The 18,417-nt window shown below is 44.4% G+C and overlaps 2 protein-coding genes across 10 annotated transcripts in view; one reads left to right on the top strand and one right to left on the bottom strand.

Annotated features, from left to right (window-relative positions):
• Positions 1-18,417, top strand: part of LOC138642798 (ethanolaminephosphotransferase 1-like) — a 127,304-nt gene that overhangs the window by 50,154 nt on the left and 58,733 nt on the right. For 4 of the 9 annotated variants that reach the window (XM_069731303.1, XM_069731302.1, XM_069731304.1 and 1 more), the window contains one exon: positions 14,969-15,077. In XM_069731303.1, the coding sequence (XP_069587404.1) occupies positions 14,969-15,077 (109 nt within the window). Of the gene's footprint in view, positions 1-5,777; positions 5,892-9,214; positions 10,731-14,968; positions 15,078-18,417 lie in introns of those variants that run through there. The other 5 variants (XM_069731300.1, XM_069731301.1, XM_069731297.1 and 2 more) reach the window with 3 other exon arrangements.
• Positions 11,331-13,028, bottom strand: LOC138642797 (uncharacterized). Its single transcript, XM_069731295.1, has 2 exons — positions 12,452-13,028; positions 11,331-12,012 (listed from the first exon to the last, which is right to left on the bottom strand). The coding sequence occupies exons 1-2, from the start codon at positions 12,860-12,862 to the stop codon at positions 11,482-11,484; spliced, it is 942 nt and encodes a 313-aa protein (XP_069587396.1). The 5' UTR covers positions 12,863-13,028; the 3' UTR covers positions 11,331-11,481.

Here is an 18,417-nt window from a genome sequence, read left to right as displayed (position 1 = left end):
ATGAAAACTGAGTGGCCAAACTGTGGTACTAGGCCCAAAAGGATTTACTGGGTTAGATGCAGTAAAAATGTAGATACACAGGAGGTGTAGCTAGCTTCACAGGCGGGCTACTCCACTGACGTGCAGACACTGCTACTAGGCCCAAAAAGATTTACTGGGTTAGATGAGGTAAAAATTTAGATACACAGGCATGCAGACACTGCTCCTAGGCCCAAAACAATTTACTGGGTTAGATGCAGTAAAAATTTAGATACACAGGCGGTGTAGTTAGCTTCACAGGCGGGCTACCCGCTGACGTGCACACATTGCTCCTAGGCCCAAAACAATTTACTGGGTTAGCTGCAGTAAAAATTTAGAAACACAGGCGGTGTAGTTAGCTTCACAGGCGGGCTACTCTGCTGACGTGCAGACACTGCTCCTAGGCCCAAAACTATTTAATGGGTTAGATGCAGTAAAAATTTAGATACACAGGCGGTGTAGTTAGCTTCACAGACGGGCTACTCCGCTGACGTGCAGACACTGCTCCTAGGCCCAAAACTATTTACTGGGTTAGATGCAGTAAAAATTTAGATACACAGGCAGTGTAGCTAGCTTCACAGGTGGGCTACTCAGATGACTTAAAGACAATGCTACTAAGCCCAAAACGATTTCCTGGGTTAGATGCAGTAAAAATTTAGATACACAGGCGGTATAGCTAGCTTCACAGGTGGGCTACTCCGCTGACGTGCAGACACTGCTACTAAGCCCAAAAAGATTTACTGGGTTAGATGCAGTAAAAATTTAGATACACAGGTGGTGTAGCTAGCTTCACAGGCGGGCTACTCAGATGACTACCAGACAATGCTACTAGCCCAAAAGGATTGGCTCAGCTAGATTACACCAAATGCTGTGACAAACACTTGCACAGCACTGGCACAGACCTGCCTGGCAAAAAGTGCTACGAACTGCTGTAACCTACCCTGAAAAGGGCTGATATTACAACTAGTCCCGACTCCCGACTCCCTAAGCAAAAAAAGACTTTTAGTCTGTATAGTGCCCACGGCAGCAGCGGTGCCGTCTAACACTAAGCTGCAGCAGTGAGGAAATGGTGGCAACAGGGAAAATGGCTGGCTCTTATAGGGCAAGGACATGTGACATACACAGCCAATGACACATGCCCTTGCTTGTGTGCATCACATGCTGTGTGTGCGCACTGCTGATAGGCTGAGAGACTGCACCACCCCACTGTAAATGCAGGGGGAAAAAAATGGAGATCGGCGTTATTTCAGCACAGATCTATCCCCTGCCCCTCCGGCCTACTATACACTGAAACAGTCTATTAACAATGATAAACAGTTTTAATGTGCAAATCAAGTTAGGCTTTTGATGAACGAACAGTTATCAAACAGAAACTTGAACAGCCGAATTTTAAGCAAATTGTTCGAGTTCGACGAACGACTCGAACACCGCCCAAAACAGCTCGAATTTGAAATTGGCGAACAGTTCGACTCGAACACCGCTCATCTCTAATCAAGACTAACGACGATCAACATGTAGGACCAATTTATCCTGTAGATAAATTTGACAGAAAGCTGCTATTCGGAAGCAGTATGTCATCTGCTGTCACAAGACTTACCAGCAGAGGCGTAGCTAGGGGTTCAGCCCAGGGGGGGCGAGACATCTGAGTGGGCCCCTAACCTCTGATTACAACTATGGTGATGCACCCTAATAGTGGACGTAGGAGAACGTCAGCAGATGATCCTGCTGCAACTAAAAAAAAAAAAAACATCTCCACAAGACCAATACTGATATTACCGCCATATTGTGACCATATAGGGGTAGATACCAGTCCTACAAAGCATACAAGTGATTACAGCACAGTTACAGATGATGACTTACCACTGACGTTCTTTCTGATGGAATCGTTCACTTTTCCCGCCTTTTCCATCTGGTCCAGACCGACATGGCGACTTCTCCACCCAGGACTCGTCTGCAGAAATTACAACAAAGACACATTTCGCTTCTCATATTCCAGCCCCATCACCATCTATTCCAACCTGCACAAACCCCTCATCCTGCTGATACCCCAATACTGAGCCGCTGCTGCCGTATGTGACCCTATTACTGCCCCTGATACCCCAGTACTGAGCCTCTGCTGCCGTATGTGACCCTATTACTGCCCCTGATACCCCAATACTGAGCCTCTGCTGCCGTATGTGACCCTATTACTGCCCCTGATACCCCAATACTGAGCCGCTGCTGCCGTATGTGTCCCTATTACTGCCCCTGATACCCCAATACTGAGCCGCTGCTGCCGTATGTGTCCCTATTACTGCCCCTGATACCCCAATACTGAGCCGCTGCTGCCGTATGTGTCCCTATTACTGCACCTGATACCCCAATACTGAGCAGCTGCTGCCGTATGTGTCACAATTACGGCCCCTGATACCCCAATACTGAGCCTCTGCTGCCGTATGTGACCCTATTACTGCACCTGATACCCCAATACTGAGCCACTGCTGCCGTATGTGTCCCTATTACTGCACCTGATACCCCAATACTGAGCTGCTGCCGTATGTGTCCCTATTACTGCACCTGATACCCCAATACTGAGCCGCTGCTGCCGTATGTGTCCCTATTGCTGCACCTGATACCCCAATACTGAGCCGCTGCTGCCGTATGTGTCCCTATTACTGCACCTGATACCCCAATACTGAGCCGCTGCTGTCGTATGGGTCTCTATTACTGCACCTGATACCCCAATACTGAGCCGCTGCTGTCGTATGTGTCCCTATTACTGCACCTGATACCCCAATACTGAGCCCCAGCTGCCGTATGTGTCCCTATTACTGCTCCTGCTGTGTGGTACAAATGCAATGCTCCTCATACTGCATCACATAGTAATGCCACCACTGTGCCCTTACATAGTACAATGTCTCCTTTGTGCTCTCACAGTAGCCCCAAACTCTTTACAGGCCCCCACAGTAGTCCCCACACTGTATATAGGCCCCTACACTGTATGATGGCCCGACAGCAACCTTCAAACTGTATAGTGACCCCTGCGTTAGCTCCCACACTGTATAATGACTCCTGCCTTAGGTCCCACGCTGTGTAACGGCCCCCACATTATCTACCACACTTTATAATGACCCCTCCATTAGCTTCCACACTGTATAATGACCCCCGCATTAGCTTCCACGCTGTATAATGGAACCCGCTGTAGCTCCCACTCCTTGGATTCTGGTCACTGTCTGTCCCTCTCTGGGGGCTGATACTGGCACAGCCCTGAAATATATGACAAAGACATAAATAGAAGAAACTGCCAGTGGGTGCGTATAGAGGCCATCATATGGGTATAGCTCCCTGAATGTGTCCAGGTAACCCTAAAGGAATACTCTTGTCTGGACAAGACCCCAAAGAGGGAAATGGAAATGAGGGAATCAGAAAAAAGAGGGGGAGGTAGAATATTACCCATCTAAAGAAAAAAGTACACCCCCTGGCTCTTCTGTTCCTTTTTCCTCTTCTCTCCCTTGGGGATCTTGTGGTCTAGACTGAGTATATGTAAATGGACCCGCACCCATATGTGATTTTCTATATGCACCTACTTGCTGTTTCTATTTTCTTCTGTCTGGCTATTTTTCATCTTAATATATACTTACCTTGTAATGTCTTCACATCCTGTTCCGTCCAGATGTGTCCAGATCCCAGAATTCTAAGAGGCGGAAGTTCACCGACCACCATATTGGGACACCCAAATGATGGGTGTCTCAATTTGGAAACTGTTTACGATACCAGCCTCTTGCGCGGTACTATCAGCTGAACACCGTCCACCACACACACTGTATAGTATATGCCGTACGCACCACACACACTGTATATGCCGTACGCACCACACACCCACACACACACTTTATACTCATCTTCTTGAGCGGTACCACCAGCGGAAAACCGTTGCAAACATGCCACTGCTGGGATCAGCCGAATGACTCCCTGACCGCCGCCATCTTTGTACAAGAGGAGCGCAGAGCACATGGGGTAGACAGGTCAAAGAAGAGAGCACAGACGGGGAAAGAGAGAGTGGATAGGTGGGCGAGCACATGGGGGGGAGAGATTCTCAACGCTACAAAGCCTGACCCCATCGTGACATTACCGCTCTCCCAATGCGATAGCATCGGGTCTCCATATAGTAAATATATATTCATCCTCAACTTTTTTAATAAAAGGTTTTACCTTTTATTTTTCATATTTCGTGTTTTTTATTTTTCGTGTTTACCACCTTAGATTTACTGATATGAAATCATGCAGACACTGGTCTGATAGGATCCTGACCCAGGCTACAGGATAGAACATATATATGGGTTGGGGTCTTATCAGACCAGTGTCATATATATATATATATATATATAAACGCATCGGGTATTCTAGAATATGCATGTCCACGTAGTATATTGTCCAGCCACATAGTATATTGCCCAGCACAGAGCCACGTAGTATAGAGACTTAAAAAACAAATAAACATATACTCACTTTCTGAAGGCCCATTGGAAGTCCTGCTATACTCACCCTCCGCCGCCTTTCCCGCTTCTCTGGACGCTCCCGGGACCGCGCCATTGCAAGCGCACGCTTCCGCTCCCAGGGCTGGTGTGAGCAGGACCTATGATGACATCGCGGTCACATGACCGTGACGTCACGGCAGGTCCTTGTCGCACACCAGCCCTGGGACCGGAAGCTGCCGCTTGCAATGGAGCGGTCCCGGGAGCGTCCAGAGAAGCGGGAAAGGCGGCGGAGGGTGAGTATAGCAGGTTTTTTGTTTTTTTTTTATTATTTTTAACATGACATATTTTTACTATTGATGCTGCATAGGCAGCATCAATAGTAAATAGTTGGGGACACACAGGGTTAATAGCAGCGGTAACGGAGTGCGTTACACCGCGGGCAGTTACCGCTGCCATTAACCCTGTGTGAGCGGTGAGTGGAGGGGATTACGGAGCGGGCGCCAGGCAGTGGGTGCAGGGGAGTAGGGGAGGGACTAATCGGACTGTGGCCGTCGCTGATTGTCACGGCAGCCATGACAGGAAGCTGCCGAGACCAATCAGCGAATGAATAACCGTGACAGAAGGCGAGACAGACGGAAGTGACCCTTAGACAATTATGTATATATATATATATATATATAATGTGTATATATATATATATATATATATATATATATATATATATATATATATACTGACAAGACTGGTCAGTAATGTGCATTGAAAGACGTGACCCTGGCTGCAGGACCCCACACATGAGGATATTTGACTCTTTCTCATATATGGTATATATAGGTAAGAGACATACCGTATATCCTCATCTGTGGGGTCCTGCAGCCAGGGTCACTCACTCTATGAGTGCACATTACTGACCAGCCGCCATAAATCTTCAGTGCCTTAAGGTACCGTCACACTAGACGATTTTACAACGAGAACGACAACGATCCGACCAAAATAAGATCGCTGGAACGTCGCTGTTTAGGTCGCTGCAGAGATGCCAAACACACCAACCTACGAACGATGCTGGAGCGATATAGTGACGTAACAGCGACTCACAGATCGTCCTCGCTAGTCGTTTGCTCAGTGTCACACAGCAAGAGTGTAACGATCTAACGATGCAGACGTAGCCAGATAGGTGTGTTTTCTGCACAGGGAGACACCCAGGATGTGACGTTACGGCGTCCCGGAATATAAACCGCAACTCTACAGCGATTGATTCATATTGTTGGAGCGCTGTGTCTTCACGGTCTTCTGCCTTTCCAGCGTCCTGTTCGGAACGATCCTTCGCCAGCTACGATCCTCTTCTCCCGTGGACGTTCTGTCTAGAACGTATTCTACTGCAGGCGTCTTCATCGTTTCTTTTCTTGCTCATCAACGGTATGAAATGTCTTTCAGTTGTTTGTTTCTTTTGTGTATAGTTATGGCTATTCAATAATGTTTATCTATGTATATGGTGTAATGATGGATAAAACACCTCCGGCAGCCATCTTGTGCATCTGGCAAGCAGACGCACAAGATGGAGGCATTACTATGCGATTTGCAAACTCAGTTGCGCTGTCTGCCAATTTTGCACACACCATATGGAAAGGTAAACTAGCTGTCTGCCAATTTTGCACACACTATATGGAAAGGTTAACTAATTCTCTTGTGTCTGCCTTGGCTGGCCCTGGCGTGCTCCGCTAGTAAATAAAACAGCACACAACTTAAAGGAACGAAATTTTTTTTTTTTTAGAAACTGAACTGTTTTTTTTTTTTTTTCAACAAAACACTAACATCTGTCAAGAAAAACAGAAAAAAAAAACATTTTTAACGCCCGCGCGCCAAAAGGTGTCGCAGCGTGCGTCCATGTTGCTGCACTTGATGCTGCAGCAGCACTACTGTGCGCTCCAAGAGCGCTACTGTCCGCTCCAGTCCCTCTTGTTTGGCCAGCAGCTCTCTCACAGTGTCCGGTTCTGTAGATAGAAGATAGAATAAAAGTCTTTTTTTTTTGTCCTGTCCCAGAGGTCTTTTTTTTATTGGTTGCATTTTATTAGTCGCTGTCAAATGTGACATCCCACCGATAACCCCTCCCACTGTCTGTATACTTACGGAGAAGGGACGCCTGTTGTCCATCACTGGAGCTGCTGACCACCCATCCCCTGTCTCGGGCCAGAGTTCCCGGAGCTAAAAGTAATCAAAATCATATCTGTTTAACAATTGAACTCGCTGTGGGGAACCGCTCGCAGTTTATCGTCACTTACGAATGCTCGCCTCTGGGGAGAATGATGCCGAGCCGGGGGAGGAAGATGGGTAGCGGAAGGGCGGAGTAGTGGACTGCGGTGGGGTTACTGCATCTGTAATGTATACAATATTTCAGCTCACCTCTTATGTCCCATATGCCGTTATAATTTTGAAATGAATGATGGATAACTTACGTGACGGTCCAGCTTGTGGGCTGCTGCTGCTGCTGCTGGAAGATGTGGGGGAGGATAGTACCCTCTGTAGCCGGCGGCGTCTCTCTACACAAAAATAAAAGAAACACCATGTTTAGACAACAAAAGTACAGAGCTGTAGACATCACAATAAAACTAGACAATATTGACAGCAAAAGTTAGGAGCCTGAAATGAATGATGGATAACTTACGTGACGGTCCAGCTTGTGGGCTGCTGCTGGCCGCTGTGGTGGAGGTCAGTGCCCTCTGGTGCCGGCGGCGTCTTTCTACACAAAAATATTAAAAAAAAAAATCGCCATGTTTAGACAACAAAAGTACAGAGCTGTAGACATCACAATAAAACTAGACAACATTGACAGCAAAAGTTAGGAGCCTATCGAAATTCGGCAGCATCTGTAATGTATTCTATATTTCTGCTCCCCTGTAAAGTCCCATATGCAGTTATAAAATTGAAATGAATGATGGATAACTTACGTGACGGTCCAGGCTGTGGCCTGCTGCTGGCCGCTGTGGTGGAGGCCAGTGCCCTCTGGTGCCGGCGGCGTCTTTCTACACAAAAATATAAAAAAAAGAAATCGCCATGTTTAGACAACAAAAGTACAGAGCTGTAGACATCACAATAAAACTAGACAACATTGACAGCAAAAGTTAGGAGCCTATCGAAATTCGGCAGCATCTGTAATGTATTCTATATTTCTGCTCCCCTGTAAAGTCCCATATGCAGTTATAAAATTGAAATGAATGATGGATAACTTACGTGACGGTCCAGGCTGTGGCCTGCTGCTGGCCGCTGTGGTGGAGGCCAGTGCCCTCTGGTGCCGGCGGCGTCTCTCTACACAAAAAAATTAAAAAAAAGAAATCGCCATGTTTAGACAACAAAAGTACAGAGCTGTAGAAAAAAAAAAAAAAAAAGAGGCCATTTGCGGGAAGGAGTAAAAATCAATTTTGACAAGCTAAATGTAATTACATATATAGAACATAGGAAGCACCTCACGGCAGTGCACGTCTCCTGTTTCCCCCTACTGGCAGTGCGAGCAGGGTTGCCAACCTCCACGTAATGATTTCAGGCCAATCGGGATTACAATTGCGGACATCCGTATAAATTAAATATGGGGGGTGGAGATTATGGAATTCATGACCTGACCAATTTTTACGCGACAACGCATTTTTGCGCTTGGACATTATAGAAATTTGAAAAGAAAATATTAAATTTTTGTCCTCGTAAGTCCCGGACAAGTTGGCAACCACGGGCACGAGTCTCCCATTTCCCCCCGCTCGGTACCGTGCGTCTTCCAATTCCACCATTCTGATACTTGCCTTGCTTTGCCTCCGCTCGCAAGTGTGCCAGATGGAGTGGCTGCTTATAGCGCAGGTCGGCCCACTTCTTGCGCAGTTGCAGCGCACTGCGCCGGATGCTAAACCTCCTCTCCATCATTTCTGCAATGCGGCCCAGCACTGCATTCTTGTGCAAATTTGGGTGGGCAGGCCGGCTCCTCCGTCCCTCATAGTCGAGGGCATCCATCCTGTCCACAAAAAAACGCACCTCGGCCTGCCCCAGAGGAGCACAGCGCTGTCTCGCCGCCATTTTCTAAAGATAGACGCTGTACGGCACCGCCTAACCACGCCCAGAGGAGGTCCTAGCTGCGGCGCGATCGGCATCGCTATAGCGTCTCTGATTATGCACAGCGTCGCGTTTGTGACGCCGGCTCCAGACATCCTTTTTTTTTTTTGGCGTTCCCGTTACCAAGTCACAGCGTTTATTGTCTTGCTTTCAGTTTTGTAGTAGCTTGTATCGTAATTTTGGGATGTTAATGAGGTGCGGCTGTAGTGTTAAACGCTGCTTATTACACATGTAAATATAAATTTCCATTAAATCCTATGTTCACATTTCTGTAGAACAGGGCAGCGTCTGAGATGCAACGCTGAACAGATATGTGAGCACATGCCCAACGCCGCTTTTTGTGACCCATGCATTAACTTTTCCATGGTTTTAGGGTCAGAAAAAAAACATCATGCATCGTCCTCTGTGTCCTGACGCATGATTCACAAAACGATAGGGCAACACATGTTATTTCAGGCCCCTAGGTAAAATATAGTGGCACATGCATTGCCGTGGCTGCACCGAACAAAACGCTAATGTGAACTTTGCCTTATAACAAAAAAAAAAAAAAAAAAAAAAGATGTGTGAACACTATTTAACAGTATTGGTTGTCTTGTGCCACTTTAGCAAATCATATGTAATAATTATTTTTTATTGTGCTTTTTCAGGTTGCCATGTCTCTTTCGGATGTACCTGCGATTGTAGCGGCTGCATTGCTGTTAGAAGCTCAGAACCAGCTGGAGGCTGAAGCGCGAAACAATCGTGCAAAGCGACAGCGCCGCATGTGGACCAGACAGTGGCTGCAGAAGAGGAATCAATTGTCCCACATGGGCCTAATCAGGGAACTGAAGGAGAACAACCCGCATGATTTCAAGAACTACCTGAGAATGTCCGAGGATTCATTTAATTTCCTACTTGAAGCTGTGGAACCTTATATTAGGCGGCAAAATACAAGGATGCGAGCTGCTGTCCCTGTGGATGAGAGACTGGCTGTTACGCTCCGGTTCCTGGCGACTGGAAGGTCTATGCAAGACTTGCATTACTGCGCTGCGATTTCCCGAACCCTACTCAGCGTCATAATTCCGGAGACATGTAAAGCAATTATCTCTGCTTTACACCAAAATTACATGCCTTTCCCGGAGACCCCGGATGATTGGAAAGAGATTTCAAGGGGATTTCATGAGCAATGGCAGTTCCCTAATTGCGGGGGTGCCTTGGATGGGAAACATGTCCGCATCACCCAACCACCACACTCCGGCTCCTTTTATTATAACTATAAGGGTTATTTCAGCGTAATTCTGATGGCCCTCGTTAATGCGAACTACGAATTTGTAAGTGTGTCTGTAGGGATTAACGGGAGATTATCTGATGGCGGAGTTTTGGAGCTAACCGATTTTGGGGACCGCTTGAAAGAAAACAAACTGGCCTTGCCTCCCAACAGTGACACTACTGAAAACATGAACTTTGTGTTTGTCGGAGATGAGGCGTTCCCACTGCATCCCAACCTTTTGAAGCCATTCTCCCAGAAAACTCTGACACCTGAGCGGCGCATATTTAATTACCGGCTTTCGAGAGCTAGACGCGTTGTGGAGAATGCGTTTGGAATCATGGCAAACCGATTTCGTGTTTTCCACACTGCAATGAACATGAAACTATCGTCTATAGACTCTGTGGTTCTTGCTTGTTGCGTCCTCCACAACTTTTTGCGCCGCCGTGATGCCACTGCATACAGCCCTCCACAGTATGTAGACTCTGTTGACCCTGCAAACGGGGATATAACCCAGGGAGAATGGCGTCTAGATGAGCACAGGGTTTCTGGCCTGGAAAGTCTGGGATCCGGAAGGAACAATGATGACGCGACAAATTGCAGGGAAAAATACTGTGACTTTTTCAATGGTCCAGGGGCTGTCTCATGGCAGCACCAACAATTGTAGCGCAACTGTCGGCATATCTTTTACCATTTATTATGGATTACATTTGTTTTTGTTCATCCGCTCTCGTGTACCATTCTTTTTAGAACCCAACCAATTTCTTTGTCAAGTAACAATGTCAACATAACGATATATTGATTTATGTACATTGTCTTGTTCTTTTTATTCCATTCCAATTAAAATATTGAACTATGAAAATACTCTACTTCTGTATCAAACATATGAACCATGGGAATCAACAACCTCTTCTGCCCTAGCGCTTTCATGATGTGTGTGTGTGTGTATGTGTGTGTATATATATATATATATATATATATATATATATATATATATATATATATATATATATATATATATACATACATATATATATATATACAAAATAGGAAAAAGAAGGCAGCACTCCCAAAGTTTCATGTGAAAAAAAAAATGGAGATTTAATCGACCCACATCACTGCGCGACGTTTCAGCTCACTGAACCTTTTTCAAGGCTCGAAAAAGGCTCAGGGAGCCGAAACGTCGAGCAGTGATGTGGGTCGATGAAATCTCCATATTTTTTTCACATGAAACTTTGGGAGTGCTGCCTTCTTTTTCCTATTTTGTATATATGTTGGATAAATGCTTGGACCATTGTATCCAGGGGGCTAGGCACCCGCTATTGGTGAGCATTGTGCTGTTCTATATATATATATATATATATATATATATATATATATATATATATATATATATATATATATCCCGATTATAATGCATTTGGTATTGTACAGTATGCATGTCCACTTTGCATATTGCCCACCCACATAGTATTTTGCCCATCCAGAGAGCCACGTAGTATGGAGACAAATTTGAAAAATATATATATTTTATTTGTTTTCACATGACATTTTCATGTGGCACAAGGATTAATTACCGGGCGTCAGGCCAATGACTGCAGGGCAGTAGGCAGAGTGGATTATGGACGTTATAAAACTGAAGTCTATAGTGTTTTCAAGACAAGATCCCTACAAATTTTGATAGTAGGTGCCCATCTCGCTGTACCGGTCCGTGGACGTAGGAGGTCCTTGTGAAAAGTCTGCAAAAGAAGGAGGTGCAGGTGGTGTCCAGAACTGAGAATGATGTGGGCCTGGTCTGCGGACAGGAGTGCTGTGCATGGGCTCCTGTGGTGGTCCCAAATAAAACTGGCTACTGGGCTGACGCTCAGTGATGTTCAACATAGATGTGTCGCTCAGTTTTCCAGCGGCTGCCGCGTTCAGAACGTCAAACATCAATCGCTCCGCGTGAGATCGTTGGGTAACGTCCAATTTTTTTAACCGTTCCTCAACCAAGGTTGGGAATGCGGAGAGCTGGGTTGCCGCATGCTTGGACAAGATGTTGTTAGCCATTGCCAGGAGATCCACAGGTGTCCCCGCTGTCGACTTTCTTTTGCGAGATGGCCGCTGTGGACGTCTCTGATCCTCGAGACACGGGCTTCTGGAGGACTGATGGGACTGGACATCGTTCCCTTCTGGTCTTTCCCGCTGTTGAAGAGGCACCTGCGATTCAAGCAAAAAGAAAAAAAAATTAAAAGTCAATAACATACAAACAACTCAGCCTAGAGCCCCACCTCTCCAACACCTCTATTCCTGTTCATGGGAAGCTATGAGGAACTAGGTAGCAAACCACAGGGGTTACAGAGCTTTCAGAGCTGGGCTGAACTACATTGGGCAGCAATACTGTACGTACAAATGTGCGGAAGACACAATATGTTAATGTATTTATCTTTATGTTATAGACTTTGGAAATTATTAAAAATGCATTTAAAGGAGGGGGGAGTACTGTTTGGACATACTTCTCAGAACAGGAAGTGACAACTGTTATTAACAGGGGGATTAAACATGAAAAATGTGAATCATTATTATTGGAAACCATGCAGTCTCATAAACCTACAAGACACACGGCATGCTACTAGAAGGGAAGCTAGGGGGTACTTACATGCTCGTCCGGAGACTCGGGCAGGTTCTCTTCAGGCGATGGTGCACATATGCTTGTGACAGTCTGGCACGGACGAGGAATTTCCTGGTCCCGAGTGAACGCCAGCAGGTCATAGTACCACAACTTGGGCACATAGACGTCGTCAGTTCCGGCCCCAGACTTCAGCGACTTTTCCACCTTGTTCAACTCTTTTTTGTAGACTGTGCGGAGAGCCTGGATTTTTTTACGCACAATGTGTTCATCCACCGTCTCAGTGGGATGATGCTCCTTGTAGATGGCCACCAGCTTCTCATACGCATCTTTCTTTTTGTAGCGGTTGCTGTAATCCGCCGACTTTATCTTCCACAAGCAGGGCAGGGAGCGGTACATCTCTATGAGTGCCCGAACACAGTCTTGTTCATTGGCAGACATCTAAAAAAAGAATAAAAACATGAAGCAACATCAAGCAAGAAAGTTGTGGCCCCTGTGCCTTTCCTAATGTGAGCAGCCTTCTCTTGTATGGGATGGGCCGTGCGCTCTTTCCTTTTGGTAGCCACCATTTTAGGGATGGAATGGTTCGTATGCTTTTTTTATATTATTAATACCAATTTTGGGGCTTGAAAATGGCAGATTAAAAAAAAAAAAAAAATTACCATGAAAGATTTAATAAGAACGCTGATGAGTTCAAAATCTCCAACCAGGTCGCTCACAAGAAGCTAGAGAACGATGTAAAGGTCTCGATTTACAACCACGACGCTCACGAGATGTTAAATCAATACGGATCAGAATTCCAGATTTCTAAACAAGACGCTCACGAGAGGTTATAAAACAAAGACGCTGCAAAGATCTTGATTTCCAACCAGAACGCTTACGAGATGGAGAATGAACACGATGCAGAGTTGTGGATTTCCAACCTATTGCAAGATGCTCGTAGTTGAAGTACGCACAAGTGATTGAACAGTTGACTCAAGCTTTTTATATCGGAACCTTGCTATAGAACCTACCTATAGATGATCCCGCTGTGGCCTATCACAGTTCACAGGGAGACATCACACCCACTCCATTGTATAACGTTATGGCGTCACCATTTTTTTTTTATTAAATAAAGTAAAAGCCTTTTTTTGTAATGGCTGTTGTAATCCCCATGTAGGCTGTTGCGACAGATGGCATCTCCTTTTGTAAAGTCATGTTATGGCGTCACCTTTTTTAATGTCATTATGTCCTCCCCTTTGTCATTGTAATGTATTATAAAGACCCCCTTTATTTATAATGTAGACACCACATCACAGACTATTGCGACACAATGGCATCTCCTTTGTAAAGTCATGTCCTGAGGTCACTTTTTTAATGTTATAATGTAATGTAAAGGCGTCTCCTTTTGTAATTGTTATGTATTGTAAAGACCTCTTTTATGGAATGTACACACCACCTCCCAGGCTTTATCAGGACAGAGGGAGTCACCTTTTGTAATAGCGTATCCTTTTTTTTATTTTAGGTAATACTTTATCACTTGGCGGTCCCCTATCCTTTGTAATTGCATATTTTAATATTAATATATTAATATATATTAATATATTGTATTAATCAGGCGATATGTATTGGACCTAGGCTATCATAGTATGGGAAGTTTATGTGATCGTGGTAAATTGATATTTTCCAAGAAAACGTTTAAAATTTAAATCTATTACGGGCGTCACTGCAATGTATTGTAAAGGCGTCTCCTTTTTAATGTACAACGCCTACCTGGCTAGAGCAAGACGCTGCGACGGCCCCTATGATCGTTGCTGGCGTCGTTGCTTTTGGTGTCAAACACAACGATACACGCCAATCGAACGACAAAATAAAGTTCTGAACTTTCAGCGCCGACTAGCGACATCACAGCGGGATCCAGATCGCTGCTGCGTGTCAAACACAACGATATCGCTAACGAGGACGCTGTTACGTCACAGATCGTTGTCGTTCTCGTTGTAAAATCGTCTAGTGTGACGGTACCTTTAGAAACTGCAGATACAGCACAGGAATCCTGCTGGGTCTTATCAGCAGAGCAGCAGATAGAGTAGAAGTGTGAGCTGTACTTACACCACTGTGTCCTGCTCCTCTCCAGTCTCACTGGAAAAAGATGCTCCTTCCTGCCTGCTCTGCAGCAGACATGGCATGCCCAGTACTCAGTGTGCAATGTGGGCGTGTCTGCAGTATACTGAAGGCAGGCAGCTGTCGGGTACAGTGCTGGTACTTGGCGTGTATCAGCATGGGGGGGGGGCTTAGGGGAATATGTTCCTCTCTCTTCAGCCACAGCCCGCGGTAGTGCAGTGAGAGATCATGTCTCCCTCTTCTCTACCGCGGGCTGTGCACGCTGATATAATTAAGTGTAGCATAGCTCCAGGTGGGCCCCTGTGAGTGGTGGGCCCGGGGCGACCGCACCCTCTGCCCCTCTGGTAGCTACGCTACTGCTTACCAGATTAGCATTTCATGTACTGTATATGAAAATGTTGTTCTTGTACAATAGTGTCTACATTAATATTCTCATTTTTTTGTCAGGTAGTGCCACTTTGGATTGCTCCAAATCTGTTAACTTTCTCTGGATTTTTGATCATTGTAATAAATTATTTTTTATTGTCCTGTTATGATTGGGACTATTCAGCATCAGGTAAGGTTAACGACCTTTAAACGTTACAGCAGTTTTCTAGCATGTTGTTTTTTTAGTGCACTACATTTTATACTTTCATCACATAAATGTGCTGAATCACAGAATATACAGTGGGGAAAATAAGTATTTGATACACTGACGATTTTGCAAGTTTTCCCACTTAAAAAGAATGGAGAGGGATAATTTTTATGGTAGGTACACTTCAACTGTGAGAGACATTTTATATTCTATATAAAAATCCATAAAATCCCATTTTATGATTTTTACATAATTAATTAGCATTTTTTGCCTGAAATAAGTACTTCATACAATAGAAAAACGGAACTTAATATGTGGTACAGAAACCTTTGCTTACAATTACAGAGGTCAGACTTTTCCTGTAATTTTTGACCAAGTTTGCATAAAGTGCAGCAGAGATTTTGGCCCACTCCTCCATACAGATCTTCTCCAGATATTTCAGGTTTCTAGACTGTTGCTGGGCAACATTGAGTTTCAGCTCCTTCAAAATATTTTCTATTGGGTTCTGGTCTGGAGACTGGCTAGGCCACTCCATGACCTTGAAATGCTTCTTACGTAGCCTGTCGTTAGTTGCCCTGGCTGTGTGTTTCAGTTCATTGTCATGCTGGAAGACCCAGCCATGATCCATCTTCAATGCTCTTACTGAGGGAAGGAGGTTATTTGGCAAAATCTTGTGATACAGACCCCATCCATCCTCCCTTCAATATGGTAGTGCGTTCCTAACAAACCGCTCTATAAAACTGTCCCACTAGTTAACCCCTTCAGTGAACACCGTAAAAAAATAAATAAAAAAATTTAAAAAAACGAAGTAAAAAACAATGCTCTATCATCATACTGCCGAACAAAAAGTGCAATAAAATGCGATCAAAAAGTCATCCTGTCCGCTAAAACAAGCTGCCATACAGGGATCTTTTGCACTTGCACTTTATTATAGGTAAGCTTCATTGACTATGATTCAGTTGTGCACATGTATTTTGATGGCATATTGTTATGGTTGGTAGGTAACAACGTTATGGGACTCAGATAATTGTTGAGTCACTTTTTAGGCACTTTATTGTTGTTTCTTGGTTATGGTGCTCATATATGTGGTGAATTCGGCTATTAGGAATACTGAATTATATTCCCCTTTCTTTGATTGTCCCTTAATGCTGGTCTGTATACTATAATTGAGGCCCTCTGTTTACCCATATATTTTCCTTAAAGAGATTGATACTGTATACTCTTTATGTTCATCTTGATTTTATTATCTTTGATTTTTGTAATTAATATTTTTGTGATTAATAAAGTGATTTTGTTATTATTTGTATGAAGTCAGCACTGCAATTGTTTAGTTCTTTAGAATCATTGAGAAGGAGTTTCTTCCATAGTTATCCTAAATTGTAATATTGATAAAGTACTATGGTCTTTGTACAATTACAGTGGGGCAAAAAAGTATTTAGTCAGTCAGCAATAGTGCAAGTTCCACCACTTAAAAAGATGAGAGGCGTCTGTAATTTACATCATAGGTAGACCTCAACTATGGGAGACAAACTGAGAAAAAAAAATCCAGAAAATCACATTGTCTGTTTTTTTTTAACAATTTATTTGCATATTATGGTGGAAAATAAGTATTTGGTCAGAAACAAACAATCAAGATTTCTGGCTCTCACAGACCTGTAACTTCTTCTTTAAGAGTCTCCTCTTTCCTCCACTCATTACCTGTAGTAATGGCACCTGTTTAAACTTGCTATCAGTATAAAAAGACACCTGTGCACACCCTCAAACAGTCTGACTCCAAACTCCACTATGGTGAAGACCAAAGAGCTGTCAAAGGACACCAGAAACAAAATTGTAGCCCTGCACCAGGCTGGGAAGACTGAATCTGCAATAGGCAACCAGCTTGGAGTGAAGAAATCAACAGTGGGAGCAATAATTAGAAAATGGAAGACATACAAGACCACTGATAATCTCCCTCGATCTGGGGCTCCACGCAGAATCCCACCCCGTGGGGTCAGAATGATCACAAGAACGGTGAGCAAAAATCCCAGAACCACGCGGGGGGACCTAGTGAATGAACTGCAGAGAGCTGGGACCAATGTAACAAGGCCTACCATAAGTAACACACTACGCCACCATGGACTCAGATCCTGCAGTGCCAGACGTGTCCCACTGCTTAAGCCAGTACATGTCCGGGCCCGTCTGAAGTTTGCTAGAGAGCATTTGGATGATCCAGAGGAGTTTTGGGAGAATGTCCTATGGTCTGATGAAACCAAACTGGAAATGTTTGGTAGAAACACAACTTGTCGTGTTTGGAGGAAAAAGAATACTGAGTTGCATCCATCAAACACTATACCTACTGTAAAGCATGGTGGTGGAAACATCATGCTTTGGGGCTGTTTCTCTGCAAAGGGGCCAGGACGACTGATCCGGGTACATGAAAGAATGAATGGGGCCATGTATTGTGAGATTTTGAGTGCAAACCTCCTTCCATCAGCAAGGGCATTGAAGGTGAAACGTGGCTGGGTCTTTCAACATGACAATGATCCAAAGCACACCGCCAGGGCAACGAAGGGGTGGCTTCGTAAGAAGCATTTCAAGGTCCTGGAGTGGCCTAGCCAGTCTCCAGATCTCAACCCTATAGAAAACCTTTGGAGGGAGTTGAAAGTCCGTGTTGCCAAGCGAAAAGCCAAAAACATCACTGCTCTAGAGGAGATCTGCATGGAGGAATGGGCCAACATACCAACAACAGTGTGTGTCAACCTTGTGAAGACTTACAGAAAACGTTTGACCTCTGTCATTGCCAACAAAGGATATATTACAAAGTATTGAGATGAAATTTTGTTTCTGACCAAATACTTATTTTCCACCATAATATGCAAATAAATTGTTAAAAAAAACAGACAATGTGATTTTCTGGATTTTTTTTTCTCAGTTTGTCTCCCATAGTTGAGGTCTACCTATGATGTAAATTACAGACGCCTCTCATCTTTTTAAGTGGTGGAACTTGCACTATTGCTGACTGACTAAATACTTTTTTGCCCCACTGTAAGTTGCTTCCAAACTATCTTATTATTAATCTTCGTGTGAACTTTATATATTTTTTTTATTGTAGCGCTCGAGTGGTGCCATTAAGGTAAGGTCCCTGACCCCCTGGTATTGTATTACCAGCTGCCGTCTACAGTTGTTCCCAGTACGCCTCCTGTCCCATGCTGTCATCTTGTGACCGCAACTTCAGACTCACCGAAAGTCAGCGGTAACGGTCACAAGCTCTCAATAATTCTATGAATATATAAGAGCCTCATTTTGTCCTCGTTATTGCTCTCATAGTCTTAGATTGAGTTGT

This window comes from Ranitomeya imitator, chromosome 6 (assembly GCF_032444005.1).
Source record: "Ranitomeya imitator isolate aRanImi1 chromosome 6, aRanImi1.pri, whole genome shotgun sequence".
In the NCBI taxonomy this organism is placed as follows: domain Eukaryota; kingdom Metazoa; phylum Chordata; class Amphibia; order Anura; family Dendrobatidae; genus Ranitomeya; species Ranitomeya imitator.
This window is presented reverse-complemented; position numbering and strand designations above follow the sequence as displayed.

Coding starts and splice junctions, on each gene's coding strand:
- LOC138642797 (XM_069731295.1), bottom strand. CDS start 12,862: ATGTCTGCCAATGAACAAGACTGTGTTCGGGCACTCATAGAGATGTAC. Junction 12,013..12,451: donor CCGAGTCTCCGGACGAGCAT/GTAAGTACCCCC, acceptor CTTGAATCGCAG/GTGCCTCTTCAACAGCGGGA.